This window comes from Apteryx mantelli, chromosome 14 (genome assembly GCF_036417845.1).
Source record: "Apteryx mantelli isolate bAptMan1 chromosome 14, bAptMan1.hap1, whole genome shotgun sequence".
NCBI lineage: Eukaryota > Metazoa > Chordata > Aves > Apterygiformes > Apterygidae > Apteryx > Apteryx mantelli.
This window is the reverse complement of record NC_089991.1, coordinates 18,906,431-18,933,241: the sequence shown is the minus strand read 5'-3', so window position 1 is coordinate 18,933,241 and position 26,811 is coordinate 18,906,431. Positions and strand designations below refer to the sequence as shown.

Below are 26,811 nucleotides of genomic sequence, written 5' to 3'. Positions count from 1 at the left end.
TCTATTCAGGTTTTCAATCTTTTCAGTTATGCAAATGAGGCTTTTATGTAAAGTTAGACACCTTTACTTTGATTTTGTTTAGCTTTAGTAAAGATTTATTGTACCAGAATATTTATGTTCTACTGTACTTGAAATCTCTCTGGTAATTACCTCTTCCAATGGGGGTTAATGGACCGATCCATTATATGTTTTTTATGCAACATCATTTTGTACAAATAATTACATCATTTTAATTAGACTTTAAAAAACTTAAAGAAAGACTGACATCCAAACCTCTGAACAGTATAAACACCCATAAAACCTCTGGTCTCCAACTGTGTTTAGACATATGCATCATATTATTGATGGGTTTAAAGAGAAAAAAAAATCTATTATTAAAGACATAATTCTCCCTAATAAAGAAAGTGCATTTCATTTTAAATACAGCTAAGCATTTGCCACATATTAAGGAAAAAATGATTTCCTGTTATGAGGGGGGGAAAAAAAAAAGTAACTGCCTTTTTTAAAAGCTCTTAGCAACACAACAGTAACCAAATAGTTTTCAAACTAAAATGTTTCCAATGGAAACCTAAAATGTCTAATGATTTCTTTCTCCTATCCTTGAGGCATATACAGATTAACTTGTTTTCAGAACCATCCAAAACCAGCAGTAACAAACATCAAACAAAATCCTTCATTTACTTAAACAAATACTGGCTTCTGTTCAATCACCTTCGCACTTCACTGGAAATGTATGACTTCTGATATAGGTCATCTCCTATCCCTCAAGCTTTATGGATTTTACTAATATTAAGGAATAAAAGTCTAGCTACACTTTAAAATGTTTTTCCCAAGATGGAAACTTTCAGGCATTTCCAAAAATGAACAGAAACACATTTCTTACCAAGACTTCTACTGAGTAACAGGTTTTGTGCCAACAGGCACACTCAAAATAAAATATGACCAGGACACATGTTGAAAAGGGTGGTTTTTCTTTAGAAATCGACATTTGAGGAATAAATAATATGGAATGTCAAAAGAGAGACATTTTTAGAATAAAAAGACAGTTTCTTCTTTGAAAAACAACGCATTGAGTTTCTGCATCAACCTGGATAACCCAGTTCCTGCTCTTGGAAATCAGGTAAGTTAAAAGGAACAAAATAGTCTTCAGACAGCAAGGGGCTACATACATGCACACCAGCAACAGCAGTTCGACTTCTTCATACTGCCCTACAGAGAGCAGTTATTGCTCACCCAGATGAACGCGAGCTGCAAACCCATGCTCACGGCTGTGCCTCTCCGTAGGAGCTAACAATACTTCTACATCACATCCATCACTTTCACTACAAACAGTGACTGCTGATTTGAAAATAAACTTAATGTATGTGATACACATACAGAAAGTATCAACCTATCTCGCTTTCAGCTGTATCGTCATCTTTTAACGTGTACAGTAACATAAGTGCTTTGCTTTACAACCCCATATGCTTAAACTCACTCTTTGCCCAATCGATCATACTTTCACCATTTCTCTTACAAATTCCATTTGAAATTCAAACAATTCCAAACAAAGTCTAAAACAATAAGGAAAATGGCTCATAAAACACATGAAAAAGATTTGCCCTGTGCAGACAAGCCTTTTCAGTCTCAAACTCTCAAACATGAAACCAAACAATGCCTGGTAACAACGCCAGTACTAGAAAACGACCCAGTGCTCCCTAGTGAAAAATAGAGACTGAAATGAGAACTTGCCTTCATCCAAAGCCTGTGTAGTTCGGAGACATGTATCAGAAAATATAGTTCAAGATAAATGAGCAACTAGATAAGGGAAGAATTACAGCTTTCCTATGGTAATTAACTCTGAGCTCTTTTCAGAAAAAATTCCTCAAATGATATTGAAACTTCACTGAACAACCTACTAGTCATTAAAAAGCAAAGCACTAAAAAGTCAGTTCAATATTCTCTAAGGAAAAAAGTCACCCAAACTGCAATTTCTACAGTATTCCTAATTATGGGAGCTCAAGAAAGAAACGACAATCTCAAAACGAGGTATAGTAAATGGAAGAGTAATCTGTTTTACTCACATATTGCTGAAAGCAAAAAGCATAATTTGCAATATTTGCACATTGGAAAACATTTCTTTCAGGAGCCAGGAAGGTTTTTATAAAAGGAAACAACATTAAATTTGAAAATTATTTCAAATACTTAGAAAAATAGTATTTATTCTGTTGATCTTTAACAGTCAAAACTAGCAGTGCCAGAGCCTCTGGTAGAGTAAATCAATGCAGCCTCACTGTCTTTAATACTACTATAGTCATTTACAGCAACCAACTGTTTAAGGAATATTAAATTGAGAAATAAAAAAAAAAGATACCATGGATTTCAGCATTTTATCTTTAATACCTAACTGCTATTGGATTTAAGCTTATGAAAAATAGGAGGAAAGTTCAATTTGCCACTGACTTGTATTAAAAATTTAAATGAAATTCATCAGTATCAATAATTTACAACTTAATCAGCTCAGGCTTACTACAGTCTTGGGCCATTTACAAGATCATCAATACTCACAGGGTCTTGACAGCTCAGAACCTCCAGGATGCTATTTAGTAATTCAACACAGTACTTCTTCTCTTGGACTTGGAGCTGCTGCTCATCTCTTTGTTCCAGCAACTCCTTCAGCTCTTTAGTGATCACGGGAAGCAGAATGTCCCTGCATTCTGAAAGCAGAAAAAAAGATTTTAAGAACAAAGGTAAATCAAATACTATTTGCAAATAAATCCTCCTCCAAACAGCAAAACACAATACGCTTGAACAACCACAGTCTCTTCCACTGTGAAATTCTTGATTTCTCAGCCAGGCCTCAGGGATTCTCTTAAACCTGTGTGGTATTTTTGTATGTCAACAGTATTTGTCATATATAAAAAACAACCCCCCGATCCAACTAAAATGCTTCAGCTGAATTCTGAAGGCTGTTTAATTTGTCCCAAGTGTTTAGGGACTTTACATATGAAGTACCTGGAAATACACTATGCTTAAGGAGGGACAGGATTTTAATGCAAGACAAACACAATACTTTGTTAGTTATTCTTTGCAAATAACAGTGGAAGTGTTCTACGAATACCATTTTAAAACTTACCTACTAAAAACATTTAAAAGAATACAGACAAAGAAAGGACTCTAATGAAAGGCTTTTCAAGCTCATTTTCAAAGAGCAAGAGCTGTGCATACATCTGTCCTTATTTGAATTTGGGGAACTGATACAAATAGCAAGTTATATTTCAGTCTCACACATATATTGACATGCTCTGAGTGGGAGGTTGGACTAGAGACTTCAAGTCTATTGCAACTTGAATTATCCTATGATCCTGTACTGTTAAGATTCTTAACTAATGATAGCCTAGTGGTAGCTTGGTGCAGTACAAACGACCAGTTGCTAATCCTCAGGTACAGAAGATTCAGCAGCTGGTTGCTGGAAACAACCAAGTGCCAGCACAGAGCAAGAAATCTACAGGGACAGCTGGATCTTGAGTCTTGGGGAAATGGAGACCTTCAGCATGTTATGAATGAAGATACATCTCTACATACAACCTTCACATGCATACAGATGCAGTTAAAGTCTTGATATTTTTTGATGTTTGTCATTTTTTCATCCACATCAGACTCAAACATCAAGGCTTGCTGTACCAGAACTGATGACATCAATACCCCAAACTAAAATCTTAATTCTAAAGACACATGGGTGAAACATATTTCTTCTTGATCCAATCTCATAGCACTTACACAACACCTGAAGAGAGGCAGGAAAAATTGCCGCATGTACACTTATCCTGTATTAAAATACCCATGCAGCAAGCAGTGAGGGTTATGAAGATTTCTATTTCTCTTATTTCTGATTCTACCTCATCCTTGCCTTCCTTTTCAGATTCTCTAACTGCATGCTAGATATGCTGAAGGAATAATTCATTATAATAAGGAGTAACATATAAGCTAGAAAAGAAACCATCTTTCTCATAGTACTGTGGAGCCAACATGCAAACCCAAATGATAGGCAATAAAACAGATTTGCATATTGCATACATATAACTGTCATGTGCAAACAGTTACATCTAAACCTACACATTGCAAGATTTTGGATCACAAATATTCTCTGCTCTAAACCTGCTGTATATAAACTCCACTTTCTATAAAGATACATAACTGTTAATCCGACATTCTGCAACAGGCACAATAACAGCTAAAATGAATGTAACATGAAAAACTGGTACATTTAGACACAAACATCCAACCTTTAACTGATCTGCAATCACATTTGTAGAAATAGACATTCCAAATGACAGTATGTAAGAAATTTAACTGGCAGCTGTTTTCTTACAGCCAAACGCCCTTTCTTAAAAAGTTTATCATATTATCTATTATTCAATATTTCCACTTAAAAAAATCACTAGGAACTTCTACATAATCACTTTAACAGGCCCCCTGATAATAGCGAAGTTCAAAGTCGTTAAGTTATGTGGCACCTCAGCCACCTTTCACAGCACGGACCATTATGTGCACATTCCAGTTTCACACCCACCAGGATAAACATATTTATTTATTTATTGCCCCCACTCCCCAAAAACAATATACAGCTCCATTTTTAAACCAATAAGGTCTCCTCTCAAGATACTGGACACCTAGCAGAAATAAAAAATTTTGTTAGGGTAGCTTTTAAAGTTAGAGGAAGCACCTGGATAATAAATCATAATAAAAATCTGTATTACAGAGCTTGATTTCTAAAGTAAGAGACCAAACTGAGCAGAGACATTACCCCAGGGAAATACTGTGTTTTAGCTCAAGTGCATTTAAAATTTGTACTTATATAGAAAAAAAGTCAGGACTTCAAGGTAGGTATTATATTGTGCATATTAATAACAACTAAATCTCACTTCTCACGCCAGTGACACCAGTATAGATAAAATCTTTACCCATTTGACCAATAATTGGACAGTAGGGAGAAGATCATGAGCTCTAACTGAAACACCTTAAAGAGAAGTTAATGTTCATTTTTTGAAGCAATTTAGAATTCCTTCATGTCAGAGTTTCAGAGGCCATTTAAAATTTTTCCTACCAGAGTGTAAAGTGCCCACTGCTGACTAAATCTCACACACACACACAAACAAAAAGGTAAAAGAAATAAATCTTTAACATAGTTTTTCTTTTTCTGCATGAAGTCATTCCAAATTTCATAAACATGAAGAAAGCAGGGCTTCTTGTGTATACAAAATTTTCCTATTTTACTTCGAGGACAGTGAGGCAGAATGTACAATTGACTCCCCCAGTTTGAAAAGCTAATTTCTGTACAAGCTTCATGACTCACAGTAATGCTTCCCATTATAAATTAAAAGAGCCCACATTTGATATGTGTAGATTCTATTATAAGGACTTAACATATGCAGCTGATCAATTATTTACAGTGAATTTTCAGATGTGAACAATGTTGAAGTGCCAAACTATATGGAAGTTCAAAGGTTGTTTAAACAGCCTTAGCTTTATTACTCCCCCCGCCCCCTCCTTTTCTTTTTATCCCTGCAATTGTAAATAATGGGGAACTGTTCAATATACTTTTATAAGCAAATCTTATTTATTGCATTAATTATTTGGGTTTAGATTATGCTATACAGTTGCAATTTGTGACTGGCTGCTAGATAAAAGCTTGTTATTTAAGGCAATAGAGAAGCCTTCCTTCATTTTCTGTGTAGGAAAGAACTCGGATAATGCACTTCTAGAGCATTATGCAGAAATAAAATCAATGGTCTTCAAGTACGAAAAAGAGTTAGGTTACTTAAAGTACCCACCAGCTAAAGACATCCCACATGAAGATGCAATTCCACGAGGTTCTGACAAACAAATGCATCAAACAAATTGAAAAATTTGCTGAAAAATTGAAGTATTTGCAAAAAATGAGCCTTAATCTCAGCCTGAACCTACAGGTGGATAAATACAAACATAAAACTGTCATCATGCCTTCTCATTTTAAGAAAAGAGATATTTACATTAAATCCATTTCACTAGAAAGTTATACAACACGTGAAATCCTCCTTTTATCTCAGGACAAAGAAAACTTTATTCAAGGGCTAATTATTGCTTATACTATTAAAGTATCACCACAGAAGAAAATATATTTTAAGTACATGAAATAAGGAAAGTGCTCATTTGTGCATCAACAGCTCGCTGGCTAGAAAAAGGCAGTGGTACCTAGGAAAATCACAGGAAAGGTTAGAGCAATGGAGAAAAGAGCCAAAGTAAAAGTTTCTGTTGTGGTATCTGCTGACTTGAATTCATGAAGCAACCCCCCCCCCCCCCCAAAAAAAAAGCAAGCCTGACCCAGGGGAGGGGTGCTTGGGGGAGGAGCTTCAAGCTTAAGCACCACCTACTTTTGGGCTTGATAAGCAATGTAATAAGAAAGGTGTCCAGCACAGAGATGCACATTCTTTCTTAATGTTAAAATCCATGATAAAGCAACTGTTCCACTACTTGCCTTTCCCAGAACCTAGAATGCACTAAATAAAAAAAACATGTCTTGTCCCAAACTGTATTGGGGCACATAAAACATCAACACCATAGCTTGAACAACTCACATTTATTTCATTAACATGTATCAAAAGAAACACATATTTCCTTATGAAGTGATCAGCCCCAAATTCCAACATGCCTCTCAGAGAAGTTTCCTGGCAGTAGCTTCCTGAACAGAGTCAGGTAGCTACAGTCTGGTAAAAGATTAAGCACAGCTGCATATAATTTTCTAATTTCTCTATTCTCCTCATCCACCTCCAGGTAAATGAGATTTCCAGAAGATATCTAATGATTTCTTCTGTACCAGGTAAGTGAAATTCAAACACTATAAATCATTAATGCAATAGTATCATTAGAAGAGACATTTGTGTCTCCTTCAGAAAAAAATAAATAAATCACAGGCAGGCTTCATTCCCAAGTGCCTCATATGTGCAGCCAAAATGGTAATAAAGATTCAACATCACTTGCGTCTCCCTTCGAAAACACTATTCTTGATTCCCTGGCATGCCTGTAGTCGCATCCATCTGTCAGGATGGCCTCATGCCCACTTAAAAACTGGTGTGCCAATTTAATACGGGCATAGGTGTCATCTGAATACAGATTCAGAGCAAAGCTTTAAAAACAAAATCAGCGAACAACGTCCTTTCAACAAGGCGAGACGTCTCATGGCAGTCCGTGCGCAAATAAAGCTCCGTGCTTCTTCACAAAGGAGGACATCCGCTCACAGCTGCGGGCATCTCTCTGTTAAAGGTCTTCCTCCTCATTACTCACTGTTTAACTCTGTTCTGAACACAACAGTGGTGCAGAAAAATTGTACGCGTTTTCAGTTGGTACATCTACATTCAAATTTCAGTTTAGGCAAGAGCCACAGGAAGGGGAAGTACCATAGGTGACCAGCAGACTCTCGGGCAGCGCTGGAAGCCCTGCATTTTTTCCTCTCCTGGAACCTCGTGCCAACCCAAGGAGGAGAACCGCAACGGCTAATCCCATGGAGATGGCACACGACACTGAGGCTGACTGTTCAAAGCAAATATCAGCAAGCGAGGTTACATGTGCAACAGGTATAGCGTTAACAGTCACAGCACACCACCACCACACTTACTTAAAACCCTGAAGAATGCATCTCCTTCCCAGCTAACAGGGCTATCTTCAAGTTCAGCCACTCCTCACTGGAACAGAGTAACACCACGAATTCAAAGGCAGCCACAGCAACATCTAACACTACACCATGGCTGTCACAAAAACAACCCTCTGAGAGCTTTCAGTCCCTTTTCCCACCTCTTTAGACGCCATATGGTTTGCAAACTTGATAGTCTGTCAGCCTGCAACAAATGCTAGTCAGCATATCTATTCTGGCAGATTTAGAAGTTTGCCTTGTGTTTGGACATAGAAAATAGAATATTGATGATTTCCAACATTTTTCCTCCACTTCTTCTAATATATATACAGGATTTTTCTAAATTAAGTAATAGTTTTATATGAACTTCTGTGACATACTTGTTCTGTTTTCTACTTAAAGTAGCTGTAAACAGAGGAGTTTCTGGATATGAACTTAGAATAAATTCACCATTAAAAAAATTTCATTAGCATCTTAATTTCATGCTAATTTGATATGTTTTCCTCCATATAGAAAGTTTTTTGTTTTTTTTTTAAACTATAACCAAAAAACTGCCACAATGGGTCAAGACTAACAAAAAGATACCAGGGGCACATACTCCTCTACAAACAGGAGAAACTAACAGCTTTCATTTACATGCATCACCACAAATGTATGCAGATACCTTAACACATGCATATACCATCCCTATCCATATCAAACTCTTGCAGGAATAAAACTGACATAAAGTGACTAAAGGATCTGAGAAGGAATGCTTTAAAGATAATGTGCTCCTAAAAACACTCATGCATATTATAAGGGAGGAAGGAATAAAAACAACACTCAAAAGTATGTTCCTTAGATGATTTTTTTTTTAAGCTAAGTACAAAATTCAAGAATGAATCCACACAAAAGACTTGACTTGTATTTCAACTTAGAGCCAACTTTTATGAACAGTGGCCATTTTCAGTTTCCCAATAGTTAAAAACGGGAGAGTCAAATGCATTAACAAACTCCTACATTCAAACATTTAAAAATTTTGGGAAGTTGTGCTGAACACAAAGCAGGAAAACAATGACAGAAAATGAAAAATCAAAGTTAGGCTGAAGGAGCTCACATCACTACCAGCACAACCTAAGATTTTAGTAACAGTTAAAACTAGTTAAAATAATAATAATTAAATGGCAAGAGGCTTAATCAGAAATTACCAGTATTCCTTTTACTGTTTTTCAACCAAACTATCTTAAAAGTTTTGAAGGCAAAACCAATATATTTCCAAGTTTTTAATTGTGTTACACAGAAGAAAGACCACAGACATGATTCTAATGGTTCTCTGTCACTTTTATGCCAATTATTTCCGTTAGTTGACCCTGACTTGCACTTCTCTGAAATCAAAACATGCACTTACAGTCTGAATGCTTAAAAGAAAAAAAGATCAAAGGGTACAAATTCCTTGTGCAACTTAGGTATTACACAGTTTCTACGAGACAAACCTGCATTTCCTGATGTATCATGCCCCATATGTAACAGATTCAAATCTTTAGAAAGAAGGATTCAAAAGACATGGAAGTAGAAGTCATTATGCTCCTGCTCTCTCCGACAGAGAAGCTTGGTGAAGTACCTCACAGGACAAGCTTACATCGCTAGGGCTCTCCTGTATGAAAACGTAGCGTTACGAGCCCCGTTCGTGTTCAGGTCAGGCCATGTTACCCAAGGCAACGCCTTCTCCTCACACCCGCCAAGGCCCCTAACACCGTCTCGTTCGCTGGTTGTTAGAAGTGCACGCAAGTATTTCTGTTTCTGAAAAATGAGAGGGACAGGCTTTACAGTTTGTACCTTTCTCTGCTTCAACTTTACAATCCAAAAATATTTTCACTCATACTAGAGGAATACATATATACTCCAAAGAAACAATTTGTGATTGAAATAAATTTGTTGTTTACGGTACATTCTTTTTGCTTGTAGTAAGTGTAAGAATCTTTCATACTACACAAAGAAGTAAACTGCCTTGGGGCAATTCTAACAACCACATATCTGGTTCTGATGCCGATGGATGTTTGTTGTACAGAGCCTTTGATCTATGCGTGGTGATGCAGGAATTAATGCCTCTGCCATTAGTACTACATGCAACTTAGCTGTTGCACTATTTATCATGTTAAATTTTTTTTATTAGTAGTGATGTAACTTATCTTTCATACAACTGTCAGATCTACCTATCTGTATTAAACCCAAAGATGACTAGTAGCTACTGAAGCATATTACACTTTCCACATTTTTCAAGGATTAAGCAAGAATCTAAATCGTTATTATACTATGCACTATATATATGCATAATTTATGGTTCCGGTTGCCAATTAAAACTACAGGCAGAGAAATGTGGTATGTACTACAAATTTCATAGTTTATCCATTTTATTTCAAGTTACTGTGACTGCTTAAATTTAATATTACAGTATTTAAGATCATGATCTGATTTAAAAGATACCATAATTAACAACACACATAACATGGATAGCACAGGACCAGTCAATTGACAGTTTTCCTCAGCTGCATCTCAAAAATTAAGCAAATATTTATATGTGTATTGTTTATTAAGGGATGAATCCCAGACCTGACTTGTATCTTTGCCCTCCTAGATCACCAACACAAGAAATTTCAGGGGGTTTTAAGCAGTAAAGTGAAAGAATCAGCATATTCTATTGATATCGAAACTCTGTAACTTGCAGAAATTTCCTTTTTTCTTGAGCTGCTGTCATGCATATAACTTGCACATGTATACACCAATATTAGATCAGTGTAATTATGGATATACACAAGCACATATCTTGTTTAAACAATACTAAGTAGAATGAGCTTTGCAATAAAAAGAAACAAAAAACACACACACCACACTACAGTCTCATCATTTCTTCTGGCAAATTAACCCCTAGTGTTAACATATGCCTTTTGCATATGTTCTTGCAGAAATCAGCAAGTGGTTTGCATATGCTGAGCATGTAGTAGCTGTGTTTACAGCCACAGTGAGCAGAGGCCCTGCGTTTAGAGCCAAGAGACTGAAGCTCTATTCCCACCCCTGCCAGTGACCATCTGCGTGACCTACTTAGTTTATATTCTTTGGAGTAGCTTGTCTCACTGTGCTCTGCTACAGCACAGCCAAGCTCCTCATCTGGACAGGACTTCTAGAGAGTACTAAGCCAAAAGCGACAACGTGAATACACACTTTATATAAACTGCTTTAACTGATTTGTTTTATTTAAATAAATATAATAATATAATTTAAATAAAAATTTATTTAAATGATTTAACTGATTTATTAAATGCTTTAATTTTAAAGTTTTTCATATTCATACCCATAAACAGTCCTCCCAAGGCCAACTGGTTTATAAATTTCAACATAATTATGTCAGTGAATATTCCACGGACAGCTTAAAATAAAAATCAATGTTCCAAACACTGTAAGCTCAGAAATACTGACTCCAAAAAAAAAAAAAAAAAAAAAAAATCACATGTAATTTAAAAAATATGTCCAAATCCAGTGATCTCTCAAGAAAGAAGAAACGGCTAGGGAATTTTGGCAATAGGTTCCTAAAAAGCAACAATGTATCAAAAGCAGCTTTACACAGAAACCAAACAATCCTAACAAAACTCTCCTTGGAAATCTTGGCAGGTCAAACAGAGAATTTCAAGCGAAAGAAGCCGCCATTACATCGAACTATACAAAGGGAAAGATGTTCGACAGGAGACCCATTCCCTGCGTCATAGGTGAGACTTTGAAATCCAGTAAGGGGCGCTTATACACAGCAAGATCCATTTTTCCCCCTCTAATATTTTTAAAATATGAATTGTTTCAAGGGGTCTGGAAGGAAAGTATCAGAAATGAAGTTAAAGATAAATATTTCATTTTCTGATCAAGAAAGAACATCTGAAGACACAATCTGGATAAATATCTGTCCACGTGCTCACACATCACGCAAGAATGTTCCTAGACTTTACAGTGAAAGTCCACAAGCAGCTGAAAGCATCAATCTTCCTTTGGACAGACACTTTCAACCACTGAAACAGCTGAACCACCATAGCTCTGTTAGTAGTAAATATAATTATAGAGTGGGAACAAGAAATCAATGACTCACCAAAAAAAGGACAGTGAAATCTAAAAGCTTGTAGAAGTGCTGTAACTTTGTGGGGTTTCTGAGGATCAGTTACTGCAGCACTAACTGCACATCCTAGCTGATAAAAGCACTCTGTTTAAGATATCTACAGTGAAACCTTTCGAATGCCTGGAACTAGATACCAGAAAATTCAGTTTAAACTCAGAGCTTATCAGCTTCCAACTTCAGGTTCACATGTAATTTATTTAATAAAACCAATAGAGTTGGTTTTTTTTAAAACACATTTTCAGTTGCATTTCCCCAATGCCACTTCCTGAGAAAATGCTGTGAACATCAACTGATGAAGGAAGAGAAATACCAACATACAAAATCTAATTAAATTATAAAGAATATAGACAATACCATTGGGAAGGAAAGCAAATGAACTGAACTGGAACTCTAATGAACTAGATGGAAAGAGGCTAAACACTAGAGCCTGGAGGAAAAATGGATAATCTGAAATGCACACAAATTAATAGACTCCATTGTAATTGGCAATGTAGTAAAATGTATTTCATATTTATGACAGAAACCTATTACCTGGCTCTAGATGAATGTGAACTTTAGTTAACGATACTGTTGACAATCTTACCTTAATTATCCTGCTGCATCCTGTTTTGTGCTACACTACATATGTTTTCCTTCTCATAAAACACTTTCCATCTCATTGCTTGGAGTAATGAATCAGGCATTGTGTCTATACCCTTATAAACACAGTTGGTTTTCTATAGAATTAATTTTAGAATCAATCGTATTTAATGTATAGCACTAAAAGCTTTCTTTCAGAGGTTTCTTTCTTTTCTTAAATCATGGCAACATAAAAGGCAAAGGACTTGTTTCCCATTTCCCATTTATTCTGCACAGCTTTACAACAGCACAGTACAAAAACTTTTTCATACTACTATAATATCAGAGATACATAACTGTGTATCAGTGTTTTCACATTTTCCAGTGCCTGCAAATAAACATGTTATAGATTTTTCCTATATTAATTATGATTTGCTGGCTAACTCCAAGTAATATGAAAGCAAAAAATAAATGGAAATAACTGTAAAATATCACATAGATGTAAGAACACCTTGCATTTATTTGAAGACTGATTTTCTGCCATTAGCAGCATTAGGACATGGTGGGGGCAAGGAAAGTTACAATCATCACCCAAAAGAGAAACCATGAATAAATGCCATACCCAAGACACCCAGACACCACCATGTTTGCGATTTGGAAACAGTAATGCTGTTTGCTGGCTGGTGAGTGTCAGAGGGATGACAACTTTTTCAGTGATAGGTCTGATGAAAAGGAAGTGTCCATTGGGCCGCCACTGGGTTGCACTGAGGGTAGAGAAAAAGGAATGCACCAGATCAAAGTGCATCACAGAGCAGAGAACCTGCCAGGTCCATATACGTATGAACTTTTAGCTCTTAACAGTGATGGTGAGAAGCAGCTTTATTTTGTCACTTCATCAAAATATTGAAGTACAAAATATTTAAAAAATTACTCTCTAATTAGCAAGATAATGACTTATGCTGTGCATATTTTAGCTTTATTTTAAAAAGAATATGGTAGTACACGGTCCAAGTTAAGGCTGAGCAGTGTGCGCACTGCATGGTATGTGAAGGATCAGGAATCAAAAAGCAAGAATTTTCCTGATCTGCAGACTACACTTCCAGTTTTCCTTGGTGGGCAGACCGAAACGGGAGGGAGAGCAAGACAGCAGTGGGAGGTAATGAAGGAATAACAATGGAAAAGGGAGGAAGTACGGTGTAATCAATTTTTTGGTAAATTAGCCATTTAGCCATTGGTTCTGTTAAATAAGTACATGTTTATGCTGTATTAACAATAGTAATTAAGGTAATACTTTAAGATTTGTCATCTTTTACTTACTACCGTGTTTTTTCAGTACATACTTTCACAAGGTTTGGGATTGTTTTGGTTTTTTTAAACGCATTTCTACAAACCTGGTTTTAAATAATATACTAAAAATTCCTCTTAATTTGCATGTTCTGTTTCCTTATGGTGCTTTTCTTATGCAATTCCTATTTACTAACAAGAGATAATAAGTTCCTGCTATAGATGTGATGATCTGAAGTGAACAAAATGTAGTATTTCAGTCTAGATATTAATTGGACACTTTTGTATTTCAACAGGCATAATTTTAAACAGTTATTGCATTATATGAAATTTGATTGTATCTATTATTTTCAGGGCTGTTTTGAATCCAAAATGGCTGAAATCAGCTAATAGAAACATGTTTTACAGAAAGCACATCCACTTGATTTCTCTCCGTTTTGGGGAACGGCTTCTTCAGAAAATCATCTTTTACTTTAAGCTAGTAAGTGAAAAATCATCCCCATGCTCCTTTGAAAACAATAACTTCTAGGTATTTTCTAGTAATCTAAATATAACAGTAAGCTCATCTTACGGTAATTGCATATGCAAGAGCTACCTTAATATGTACAGATACTAGCTTGCTTCTGTGCTTATCAGTTGCACACGCTTTCACAGTCAACTCCTAGAGCAAGTTTGGATCACAGTGACCCGTTCAGATACTAAAGATTTTTATGACTTTGCAGGAATACACACACTTTTAAAATCTGTTAACATGACAGTTACAGGAAAAAATGCTGTAATTTTAAAACTGAATTATATTCATACATATATTATTCATTCTATGTACAAATAACTATTTTAGTGTTTCAATAACCCTTAGTAATTTATGGAAAAGCAAAATACAGGGCAGATTAACAACGAATCATCCATGATTACACACAAAGAAAACCCCTCTTTGAAGTGAGACTGCTACAAACACACTGCTTTCTGTACATATATACACATTTTTTCATCTAGGACAGAAAACCTGTCACTCAGGCTGCAGCTTCTCTCTTTATCTTACGGTTATTGCTTACGACTTTTCACTTTTTTATTCTTTTTTTTTTTTTAAACTCAATTTATTATTAGTGCTGACCCACTTGTCGAATCACTGGATAGCACTACTGAGAATACCTGGCTTTCTGTTCACATGGCTTAACATTAGCTATGTCAAAAATTCTTTATGGTAACACTTTCTAGAACACGAGAAAAAAAAAACACTACTTCAAGTGTTTAGAGTTATTTTAATTTCAGTCAAGATATACAATTGGTAATTTTTTTGACTAAGTTATATCTGCCAAAGTTAGGAAATACAGAACTGCTCACAATGTCAGTGCACACAAAGCAACATTCCTAGGAATTGCTGCTAAAGGTGAAGAACTAAGGAAATATGTGTATGTATTTTTTAAACAAAGAAGTGTATTTGCAAAAATTCAATTTTTCATATTTAGAAATCAACATTCTTGAGAAAAGTAATTAACCCGTCTCAATTTTCCTTTTCCCATATGTACATTCTGCTTTTTGTCCAGATTTAATGAAATAGAACTTGAACTTCCATATTGGTAAATACAGCCTTGACTTCTCACACATTATCTATGTTCAGGGACAAGAAAAAACCGACCAAGAGACCGACTGACTTACAAATCATGAAGTCCCAAAGGTGGTTTCCAGTAGAAAAACTGCGTTAAAAGCTATATGAACATAACAATTATGAAGTTTATGAAATACATGGCATTGCACTGGTTTATAAAAAGATTCAATAAATGAAATAGGCAAAAAGTCTCATGGCTTTTGCACTGCTTAGGAATCTTGTGGGATGGGTCTTCAACCAAAACGGGAAAACGAAGATTTCTAAAGGCAGTACAAAAAGGTGAGAAAAACTATGCTATCTGTAGAAAAGCAGAGCAGCAGCATACTGGCCAGACAGTCCATATGGGAACAACTGATACCACTGCCTTTCAGACACCACATGGACTTGGTAGGGTTTTGTTTTGTTTTGTTTTGTTTTTGGGGGGGGGAAGGCAGGGTGTCTTTTTAATAACCCTCTTTACTGCTTAATATCTGGGACAAGGTGTGTTTTACTATTCATGCTTACTCTGCAGAAGTGTGCAGCAAATAAGGGAATTTAACAAGCTAACTTTGTCTTGATGATAATGCTTAAAAAAATGAAAGTGAAAACTGTTTCTTTCCACAAAATAGGGAATTTTCAGAAAGCTTTCTATAAGTGATTGAAAAATCATTGTATATCAAGAGATAAGAGGGAAAAGAAGATTGACGCAAACAGTCAACTGCTTTGTTTTTTGTCAAATGTTTGAAATTAGCAAAAATTCCACATCAAGAGGTTTTAAGCATTATTTATTTTTAAATTCACAAATTTAAGAATAAACGAACCCACTGCCTATTCCTCTGGGAACAATTAAAAACGTATTGATTATCTGGTCAGCAGTATACAAAAGCACCACTTACTGCTTTGAAACAAGCTCCTCAGATTTAGAAATCTTTTCAGCAAAATTTTTTATTATTACCCTAAAATTTTCAAACAGAAAATTTATATCCCTTTTATAACTCATGACATGTTCTATGGTAGACATTTTTTGATGATATACCAGCTATATATTTCAAGACTTCAGACAAGCTGTATTTACAAAGAAACAGCAATCTATTCTTACTATTTATTGCAAGCAGTAAGACCTTTACAGAATATTTTGCATTAACAGACCGTAGCTAAAGCAAAGGCCTGTTAAACCCATAAAACTAGAACCACACTAGCAGACTTTAACATTAGCTTGTTTTGAATCCCAACATAAGCATCCTCGTACACACAAACGTGTAAGCATTTCTGTACCTTGAGGCCCAGTAAAACTAGTCCTGCCATTACTAATAGCAGGCCTTAAGCTAACCATGCTTCACACTACCCGTGCTTTACCCAAGCCCTGTCCCTTTAGACTTGTTAACAACTTATTCTGAGATCCTGCTGTGTGAACCAGAGCTTGGTACCAGGCATCTCTTATTATGATGAAGAATTTAAGCAGGAAGTAACAGCAAAGGTCTCAAAAAATGGGGGCAGGTTGAAAACAAAGACCCCAGAACAACCAGTAACTTACTGACTGTCGATTAAAGACCACTAAACAAGGATAACCTTGAGAACTGGGAGAAGACTGCTTTCGCTTCGGGAAAGGCACTTCGCAAAGGGCGGGGAGCAAACAGCCAAGCATCAGAATAAAGTACATGCCACGGCCTTGGAAAGGAACCCCCCACCTCCCCCCGGGAGCCTCTTGTAGCACCTAGTCCAGGAGCAGAGACCAGAGGCTGGAGATTGGCTAGAAACAGGAGATCCCAAATGGGGGGAGAAGTCACCTGCTTCAGTTCTGGCTTCGCTTGTCAAAGGGAATCAAGCAATTAAGCGCATCAAGGACCCTCAGTGCCAGCTACACAATATCAGCTCTTTGGTATTACATATTCGCAGCTACTTTAAGATAACATTGTTAAGGAGACTAACTGTTTGAATATATAATGATAATGGTTAGTCATGTGCAAGAACTAACCATTTGCCTGAAATATGTTGCTAATGAACGTCAGTCCAATAGAATTGTGTTTTGAAGTTTAAAACCAACCATTTAGTCTTCTAAACACTCCCACCAAAGTGATCTCTAATTCCCTAATCAATATAAATATACATACATATATTCATTTACAACAAGACATAGCTGCTGCTTCACTAACACCTCCAATAGCTGAAAATGAAGTTGCTTTAAAAGGCTTATTTGATGATTTCATACTGTGGGCAGTTGTCAATTAACATCTTCTACAGACTTTATAGTAAATTCCAAAGCTATGCTTAGAATAAGATTACTGACGTAGCCATCAAATAAACATATCCAAAGTAAGCACAATAAGTAAATACATGAAAATTTTATTTTGGCTTAGATAAAACAGGAAGGAAAAAAAAAAAAAAACCCACAACTGCGAGTCCCTCTTCCCTCCCCTTACCAGCCATGGGTTCAGTACTTAAGCTATTAACAATCCTACAGTGATTGCCCAAGACAACAAACACAGAACAGAGCTTTCATTTACTGCGCAACGGTGACCAAGACCAAATGACTCCCATAGCATACAACCTCCTTAAAATCTGCAGGATGGCTGGATTCCCCAGAGCTAGGGGAGAGCTCACCAACCGCACACCTTTTCAGCTGCCAGATTTCCAAGGTCAAGTAGTACAACGCACTCCAAGCCTGAGTGATGTCAACGGGAAGGACAGTACTGAAAAGCGGAGTAACAAACATTTCACACTTAAGTGGACAATTGTGCCTTCCCACACAAGGACATATTCTTCAACAGCGAGCTAAGAAAAAGACTCTCCTTCAACACAATCAGATAAAAGCTGTATGTTCTCTTACAGCGGGACGCCATTTCACAACTAAGAACAAGTGCAGCACCTTTAGACAAACTGCAGACTTGGAGAAAGGACACACGAGTAGCACACAGGCTAACAATAAAAGCATAATATAAACAAAGTAAACAACAGCAAAGATGGCCTAGGATGCTCTAATAACCAAAGGCTGATACCTAGGAAGAGAACTGTAAATTGCGTAAAGGAGATGTTTGCCATTAGGTACCGCAACAACCTAGGGCAACGGTTTAACCAAAAGTCTACCCACCCACACCCCAGCCCCGATTCTCTCCTTATCTCCATATACCTTCTTCGTCCTTCCACCCCTAACTCTCTGCATTAGCTGAGCATAGCCTGAGCACAGGATTTTCTCACACACCTAGGCACTGATCCTGCAGTCTGTTTGCTGAATAAATTCCAGTTTTACCAATCCAATTCAAACAAAAAAGGCCATAGCCCCAGGAGATTCCAGACTCAAGGCTACTTGCTGGCACCAACAAGTCTGTTATCTGAAAACAGGGAAGCAGCTTCCTTATCCCTCTGAAAAATCTTTTACTGGTTGCAGCCAGGTGAAACTCTGGTTGACAACAAGCAATCAAATGCTCTGAAAGCATTAAATACTGGGGCTGTAACAGGAAAAAAAAAAAAAAAGTCTTTTGGATGGCAACTACATGCCTGGACAACGCTGAAGGCACCTGCATTACATTACTGCCCTATGGCAGGAGACTGTCTCAGCAGGCTAACATTGCCAGAACTTCCACTCTAAGAGACACTTAACATGAGCTTACATACCCAGAAAACTTCAGATATGGGTTTATTGCTATATTTGCCAAGAAAATATTTCCATTTCTCATGTGCTGTATGTATATGTTGAGATCACCACGTTCAAGATCACTCTACTGATATTTCGTATTAGTATTATACACATGCTTATGATTGTCAAAAATGTTCTACCACAAAAGCATGAATTTGTCCAACACAAGTTTTTGGTTTGACATCGATACACCATCTTCAAATTCATTACTTACACACTTGTGGAGCATTCAGTGAATAACTTCATTTAGAACTTCAGTTCTAAATACTGGGTTGGCCTCCAAGCTCCAATGCTTTAACAAGTACCTAAAAACACCTACCACAAGAAAAAATGTCCCTGCTTCATAATTTCCCTAATAAATGCCTGCATATATGATTTTACCCCATAGTAAATGAATTCAAGACAGACTATTCCTCTGGGGTAAATGAAGTATCTCACATCACCATTGAACAGGTATCACAAAGTAACAAAAAGTAACTTTTCACCCTGTAGCAATTTGTTGAAGCAGATGTACTTAGAGAGGACATTAAGGTGAGATGAATAGCTCTTCAGACATGCTCATCTGTCTCCAAGTACTATAAAGGGAATCTAAAATCACTAATTCAAATGCAGATGTTAGACTTCAACATTTAATATTACTTGATGCGAATCCTACTCTTAGTGGCAAATTTCAGTTTTCATTACTTAACTGAAGCCACATATTTCTAATCAAGTGCAAAACTAGTGGTTCACATGCATCAATAAGGTTGTTGACCTAAATAATCAAATCAAAACACACAAACTCCCAAAATTTCAAAAAAGAAGGGTCTGCCTAAAAGTAACAGTGCACACCAACTCACAACAATTTTACTGCATCTTTCTATTTAAGTATTCAGCAGATCTTGAATTCTGACACTGTAGGAAATGCTGTAAATGCCTAACTTCCGCTGGACACCTATGAACTCCCCAGCACAAAAGTAGTAGCCAAAATGGCACCACTGGGTTAGGAAGTGAACACAGACACTTGGCTACAGTATAATGAAGGTAACTTACCTCACGCTGCTTCACTATAAGGTCATAAAACCACCATTACTATTACATAACTCCACTTCCGGTTTAACACTCTTCAAATTCATCTTCAGATATCTGGCAGCGCATATTTAGCCATGTCAATACAGACCTCTTAAATGTTACATTGCTGCAGTCAATCCTCACAGAAGATTTCAAGCCTTTGCATACAAACTCCTGTAATCTCCACCTTTTTTGTATCTCTTTTGCATGAGAACAATTTTGAATGATCCCAAAATTTACTTAGAAAGACACAGCAACTAAAGCCATAAACAAAACTGTTCTCTGTCATGACACTTCAAAATATTCTTAGTCCAGCAGCCTCAAGCATCGAAGTTCCAGCTTGAGTGCTGCATGAGAGACTCCTGTATCCTTGTACCAACCTAGCAGAGCCCCCCCCCCCCCCCCAAGCCCAGCACTCTGAGGGGAGCTTGCGAACTCAAGCTTACTAGAATTTTGATGCAATACATTTCAGAAGTGGTAATAACAACAACTTAATTCAGCATAATAGTTTCCATGCAACAGGAAAGAAAGAAAAAGCCTCCATAACTGCATTGATACCAGCAGTAGGACTACACCTTCACTAGCTACATAAACTATGGGACAAAGTAAGGTTACAGTGCTGTTAACAGTAAGGGAAGGGTCAGAGATATGGTGCAGCAACACTGAACATCTTCCCTTCTCTCAACTAAGAGGGAAAATGCCACACAATCATTATGCTGCTGGTGCACCAATATCACAAGGAGCCACACTGTCTCACTCCTTTTACTAAAACTGCTAGCTCCTGCTATCAAGCAACTTGTTCTTCCACTTTTGTACAATACTCAGCACAGAGTATCCCCAAATATCCCTGAATAGTCCTAAACAATGTAGTCAAACAAAAACAAAACCAAACAAACTCTTTTCTCCTCTGGAGCATAGATAGATATGGAAGGAAGGAGCTAAATGTGTGATGTACACCAAAAGGAGTAAGATGCAAGTTTATACAACTGCAAAGCATGCAGGTTACTGTATGTTCACTTATTTTGCTTCTGGATCTTTATTAGGACTTTGTTCCTTTTTATACAAGCTGTCATCCTGATAAACACTCCTGATACACAAACCAGCACAAATGCATTTCAATAAGACAAGCTCTTTAAAGGAAAAAGTTATGAAACTATTGTTACACCACAGCAGTGCCAGCTCTGACTCTCTGACTCTGAAGATTCTGAGACAATGATGAAAATTTGAGTTTTACTTCCAGCAAAGGAGGTATTTGACTGGAGACTAATGTATCACAGTAAAAGCATAAAAGTTAGCAAAAGGCAGATTAGGAAAAGTAATAACCTCAGTACTATTAGAACCAGATTTACACAGCTGCTTTAAATCTCTGACTGTTCTTGCAGATAATAACGCAGTGGGTTTACTGGAGATGAACTACAGCTTTCACTGCCTGACAGTCTGGGCTAGCATCTTATGTATCTACAGTCTGCACAGAAAATCATTAGCACTGCAGAAAGAGCTGGTGATTATAGCTTGCATTGGGTCATTTCTTACTGTTAACTTCAGTCAAGGTAACTGACTGAATTCTAACACGTCAGGAGAGTGCATTATTTTAACCCAAAGGTCTTTCAAATTTATAAGAGAATATTTTTTCTTCTGGTCTAAATGCCACTTGCCACAAGAAGCAGAGATAAAACTTATGACAGGCACTTCTGACCTTAGCAGCAGCAAGGACTGTAACTGCTAACACAATGATATATCAGAATGTACTTCTAAATACAGTAAGCCATCCAAAAAAATTTGTGAATACAAAATTACATCTGTTGGAAAATTAACTAGTTTCATCTGCTCTTAAGAGCTTGGAACAGTGGGTCGATTCTGCAAAGTTCTAATAAAAGCTGTGAAAAATCCTGATTCCCCTAAAGGGCAGGGAGGCTGCATTGCAGCTGAACTATACTACAGCTGCACTATCAAAATTTTCTCCTCTGCCCAGGCATAGACCTCATATTAAAACACAACATAAGCTGCCTTCACAAGGTTTCATTTTATGTTCCTATTTCACTATACAGCTTAAAAGGACACATACAGATCCATCTATCAAAATACTGTATCACAGGAAGTACACACCAAACTACTCCTCTGAGACCCAGCTACTCTCGGTTCTAGCCTAGCAACCATGGTTTTGCACACTAGTCATTTTGCAGAAAGTGGTCAATCTTCTTCAGAACTAGGACTTCCAAAATTCACTCTCGCTTAACTCTTAGGTCAATTTCAAACATGAATTACACTAAAGTCAGTCAACATTTTTGTACCTATTTAATTTAAATTCTAAAGACATTTTATCTTTACCTTGTTTTTTAAAAAGGTTGCTGCGTACTATTTCCTTCATGGACTGCACTTTCTGCTTCTGCAGTTTCACTGGTGGAATGCAAGTGTAAAATTCATATAGTAGTTGGCTGCACATATAGGAAAAATGTCACAAATAAGATACAGATCAATTCATCGTATGTTAATAAGAAAGACAGCAAGAGCAAAAAATTATATACTTCTAAATATTTATTTCTTTTTAGGATTTATTTCCTATATCACATTGGGAAGAGATCAATAGCAGGTTTGAAAGATATCTTCAGAGAGAAACAAGAAAAGGATGAACTAGATTTTGGCCATATTTGCAAATATTTATTACTTTCCATTTCTTCCATGCAATACAAATATTTTTGTATGTGGGGGGCCAATAAGCTTATCTTCATCTGATAAGTAAATTAAGCTACTAATTTCAAACCACTAAAAACAGATTTGGTTTCCTGAAATAGTGCTTACTCAAGGGGGAAAAAAAAAGATGCATTGCTCCACTTGCTAATTCCAGTCACTGAGTTAATGTATAAGGATTGAGCCTCAATACTAAATACTATCATTATACAAGTAAGATCAGAACTCCCTTTTAAAAACACATGCTCTGAATTCCATCACTGTCTTGATTAGTATAAATTGGCATAGCTCTATTGACTTAAACTGATCAATAATAATTTATTCTGGGTGAGAATCTGCATGGCATTGGAAACATCATCTGATACATCTACTAAATGTTCAAAAGCAGCCTACCTCAGTAGCTTGGCATCAAAGACAGTTTCGACATCATGAAGAACTGATGGTATGTACTTCAAGGCAGCAACCTGAATTGACAAATAGATTGTGTTACTATTGCAGGTTTCTCTCTGCATGCAGCGTACAAACGTAATACAGAGCACACCATTGAAACGTACACGTATACACGTACAAACCAAACTAGGTAAATTTGGACTTTGTCCTTCAGATTCAAAGTTTATACTTTAACATAAATTTCATCATAGAGCACTTGTCACAGGAGGGCTCCTCTGCTGAGGATATGCAGAGGAACTTAAATACAATAGTATGGAGTGGTTCATATTCTCTTCATAGGCCAAAGAAGGGCCTCCAAAACTGGCACAGAATAAGAATGTCTTTATCATGCAAAAGTGTAAAGCATCGATCGAAGTAGGAGCTCTTGGACATCTTTTGCATCAATTCTGTCCCAGAATGTGCCATGCAGTAGGCAGAAGTGATAACTGCCATGTATCCACTCTACAAGATATACTTTCAGGAAAAGAGCAAACAGTGTCATCTCTGTAGCCAACCTTCTGCAGCTGAACTGCCTGAAGATAAATCTTATCCCATCCATTTCTTAACTGTATTTTGACAGTCTAATGGAATAAGAGAACACTAAAAGATGACAAGAGTAAGAAAAAAGACACACATTACTATTCTTGCACAGACAAGAATACTCAAGCAGGTAATCTTCAAGCTCAAAATTATCATCAACATTTAAGGCAAACATCCCTGAAGACATTAACTTGCACTACTCGGGGTCCGTAAAGTTCCTTTGTAGATTCAAAGTGTATAGCCTCTATAATAGCTTTTGAAAACACACATAGTGAAAAAGCTTACAGTAAAAAGCAGAAATGTTAAACATGTTAAACACCCACTGGGCCATTATCTGCATTTTTCTTTACCTATCTTTTGGATATTAAGAACTTCCTACAAGGATTTTTATGTTGACAAAATGGCCTGTAATTATATCTTTCCACTAACAAGAATGTATTTCTCAAATACTTCACACAGCCAAAAGGATATGCTATACTTCTTGGCTAAAAGCGGTAATGAATTCAAGTTAAAAATACACTTCATGGATTTTAAAAATATTTTCAAAGTTCTGCATGATTTATCAAAAAGGAGAACCTGGCCATTTCAATACAGATCTGGAGCAGGACATCAGTCTTATTTCTTCACTCCCACCTTTCTGTTTCAATACATGTCACGTACAGTAGGCTCTTTTCATGGAAACCATATGAGAAATTCAAATCTGCATCCAGATGCAGTGCAACCATTCACTGTCAAGAAGAACATCATCTACGGATAGCTGTTTCTCTAGAAGAGATCAGATATCTTCCCCATCCTTACTTCAAGTGACCAGAATGTCTTCTTGCCATAGTATCCATTTTATGTCATTGTGCAAAAATCTTTGGCAAAAGCTATAGTTCATGATGGCAGCAGAGATTAACTAACAACTGAAGAAAAAGCTTTCCAATAATTACAGCAATTACTTTTTCATGCTGCTACAAATTCAACCTTACCAAACAGAAAAGGGGCACGAAGTTATAGTTTGACTAACCTCTTCTTGGTCCAGATTATGAGCGTTACAAAGGTAATAACAGTTTTATTTCATTATGCAATTTGAGGGTGTAAAATTCTACTAACATTTTGCTGAGATCTATGTTACAGTAACATGAACTCTTCCATTACTGATATAGCTCTACTTTATGTATTAGGCCTGTACCACCTGTAATTTACACTGGCCTCCTGAAAGGAGTTAGAACAATCTCAAAAATATGGGTTTCATAGAGGCTTACTGTCTTCTCTTCTAGGCATTAAGGTGTACCCTACAGGATTGATTCAGCACACGCATGCTGAAATTACATATGTTCTTTTCACCTAGAACAGTAGAATTTATTGCTTGCCTTGCAAGCAGGAACAGCTCTTGCTTTGTGTCATTTGTTTGTATGAACTGTAATAACCCAGAAGAGATCACACATTCAGCTTTACACTGGCAAATCATAAAACCAAAACAAATTTTGAAAAAAGCCAAAACAGAAGCATTTTTCCACTAGACCCTGAAGTCCATAGATATTTAAACTGAACAGACTGAATTAATTAACTGCAAGCAAATGTGCTTTTTAATTATGAACTACTGCTACAGATCATAGGAAGTCTCAAACCACTGTAAATGGGGAAAACAACATAACACAATTCTTAATCGTTTAAGTATCTTAAATTCAGTATAAGGTAATTTAAATTGCAACAAGGTAAAACAAATGGTTTAGTTAAGTCTACAGTAAGCCACTAATTCAAAAAGTTATTACAGAAAGATCTAGGTAAATTCTTGAACACTTATGCGTAGACATAAGTCTAGAGTTGCTTTTAAACAAAAATATTTCAGGTTTCAAGGTGATGTGTTTTCAAAATAATACTATAAAAGCAGCTTCCATCTCTCACACTAGATTTCAGAAATCACTGGTGGAAAGTGGTTTCATGGTTACTACGAAGAAAAAGCAAAAGTCAATTTTAACATGACTGGACTAAAGATATGTCTCACAAATCAACACATTTCTTGTAACACATGTGTTACAAGAAATTCTCCTGTCATTTCAATAAGACTCAATACAACTCATATTTTAACCATTAAGCTAAACGCTTCTCTCCTGGAGAAGAAACTCGAGAAGAGTTTTGGAGGGAGAGTCAGAAAAGCATTCCTGAATCATGAGATTGACATGAAGTAAAAAAAGAACAGAAGGTTTATGACTGGGACATGGACAGAAGATCCAAGTCTTTGTCCTACACAAACCTACACAACAAACCTAGAGAATTGCTAGGAATCTGCAACAACTCACAAGACTGATTCTCCCAACAGCAGAAGCTCTAACAAGAGCTGTAATTAGATCATAGAGCTGGAACTGGAAAATAATGCAGATATTCTATAAGATTTCTACATCAACTTGTTGCTCCATCTCATGCAAAGCCACGCTGTTCTGGACTTCCATACAACAAAATAAACAGGCAAAGAAATCATACTATATACACCTGCTATCCTTTTAAAATAGATCAGTTGTCATTTCTTGTACGACTTTCATCCCTGTCCTGACTGAAAAAGGGTAAGCAACACTCAAATGAGACCAAACCAGAAATTATATCCAAGTTTAGGCCATTCTCAGCAGAGAAGTCTCAACTGAAATACAAATACACAACAGAACCATATATGTTTTAATAGATAAACTGTGTGCAGTCAACAAGTCACTGAATCTCAGGCAGACAACATCTAACAAACTATTAGATTTTCTTCTTCCTGAGGTTCTGTATCTTGGTTTCACACAATAGGAAAATCTTTTCAATTACTACACAAGGATTAGTCTAGACAAAAAATTTTATGAATAAGCATTGCAAATGCATGAGCTGAGCATCTGAAATACAAAATAGTCCCACCAAAGCATCACTATTTCATCATGCTTATTACAATTAACATAGACTTCTGTTGTCTTTTAATCTCTGAGATAAGATGCTTAGTTATGCTTTCAAGATTTTGCTGTTCCACAGTAGTTTTAGTAAAATTATAGAGTATTTTTTCAAAACAGGTAAAATATTAAAAACTAGCATGAAATATGAAAATCATAAGAAACACAATCTACATACCCATTAGTACACACAGCCATATTGCCATTCGTGTTACAATATGACCAATTTTAAACTCACAAGTCAGCTGGTTCAGAGTCAATGCTGCAGCTTTCAAACCCATTTAACATATCTCAGCAATGGTTAAGCAAGCAAAATTGTTTCTATGACTACCTCTTGTCACTCTCAAAGAGGCC

At 36.5% G+C, this 26,811-nt stretch overlaps 1 protein-coding gene across 1 annotated transcript in view; it reads right to left on the bottom strand.

Moving 5' to 3' along the window:
* DOCK2 (dedicator of cytokinesis 2) overlaps positions 1–26,811 on the bottom strand; it is a 228,141-nt gene that overhangs the window by 148,859 nt on the left and 52,471 nt on the right. Inside the window, exons 24-26 of the mRNA XM_067304597.1 lie at positions 22,979–23,049; positions 22,226–22,332; positions 2,548–2,696 (exon numbers count right to left, since the gene is read on the bottom strand). Coding sequence (XP_067160698.1) covers positions 2,548–2,696; positions 22,226–22,332; positions 22,979–23,049 — 327 coding nt within the window. The remainder of the gene's footprint in view (positions 1–2,547; positions 2,697–22,225; positions 22,333–22,978; positions 23,050–26,811) is intronic.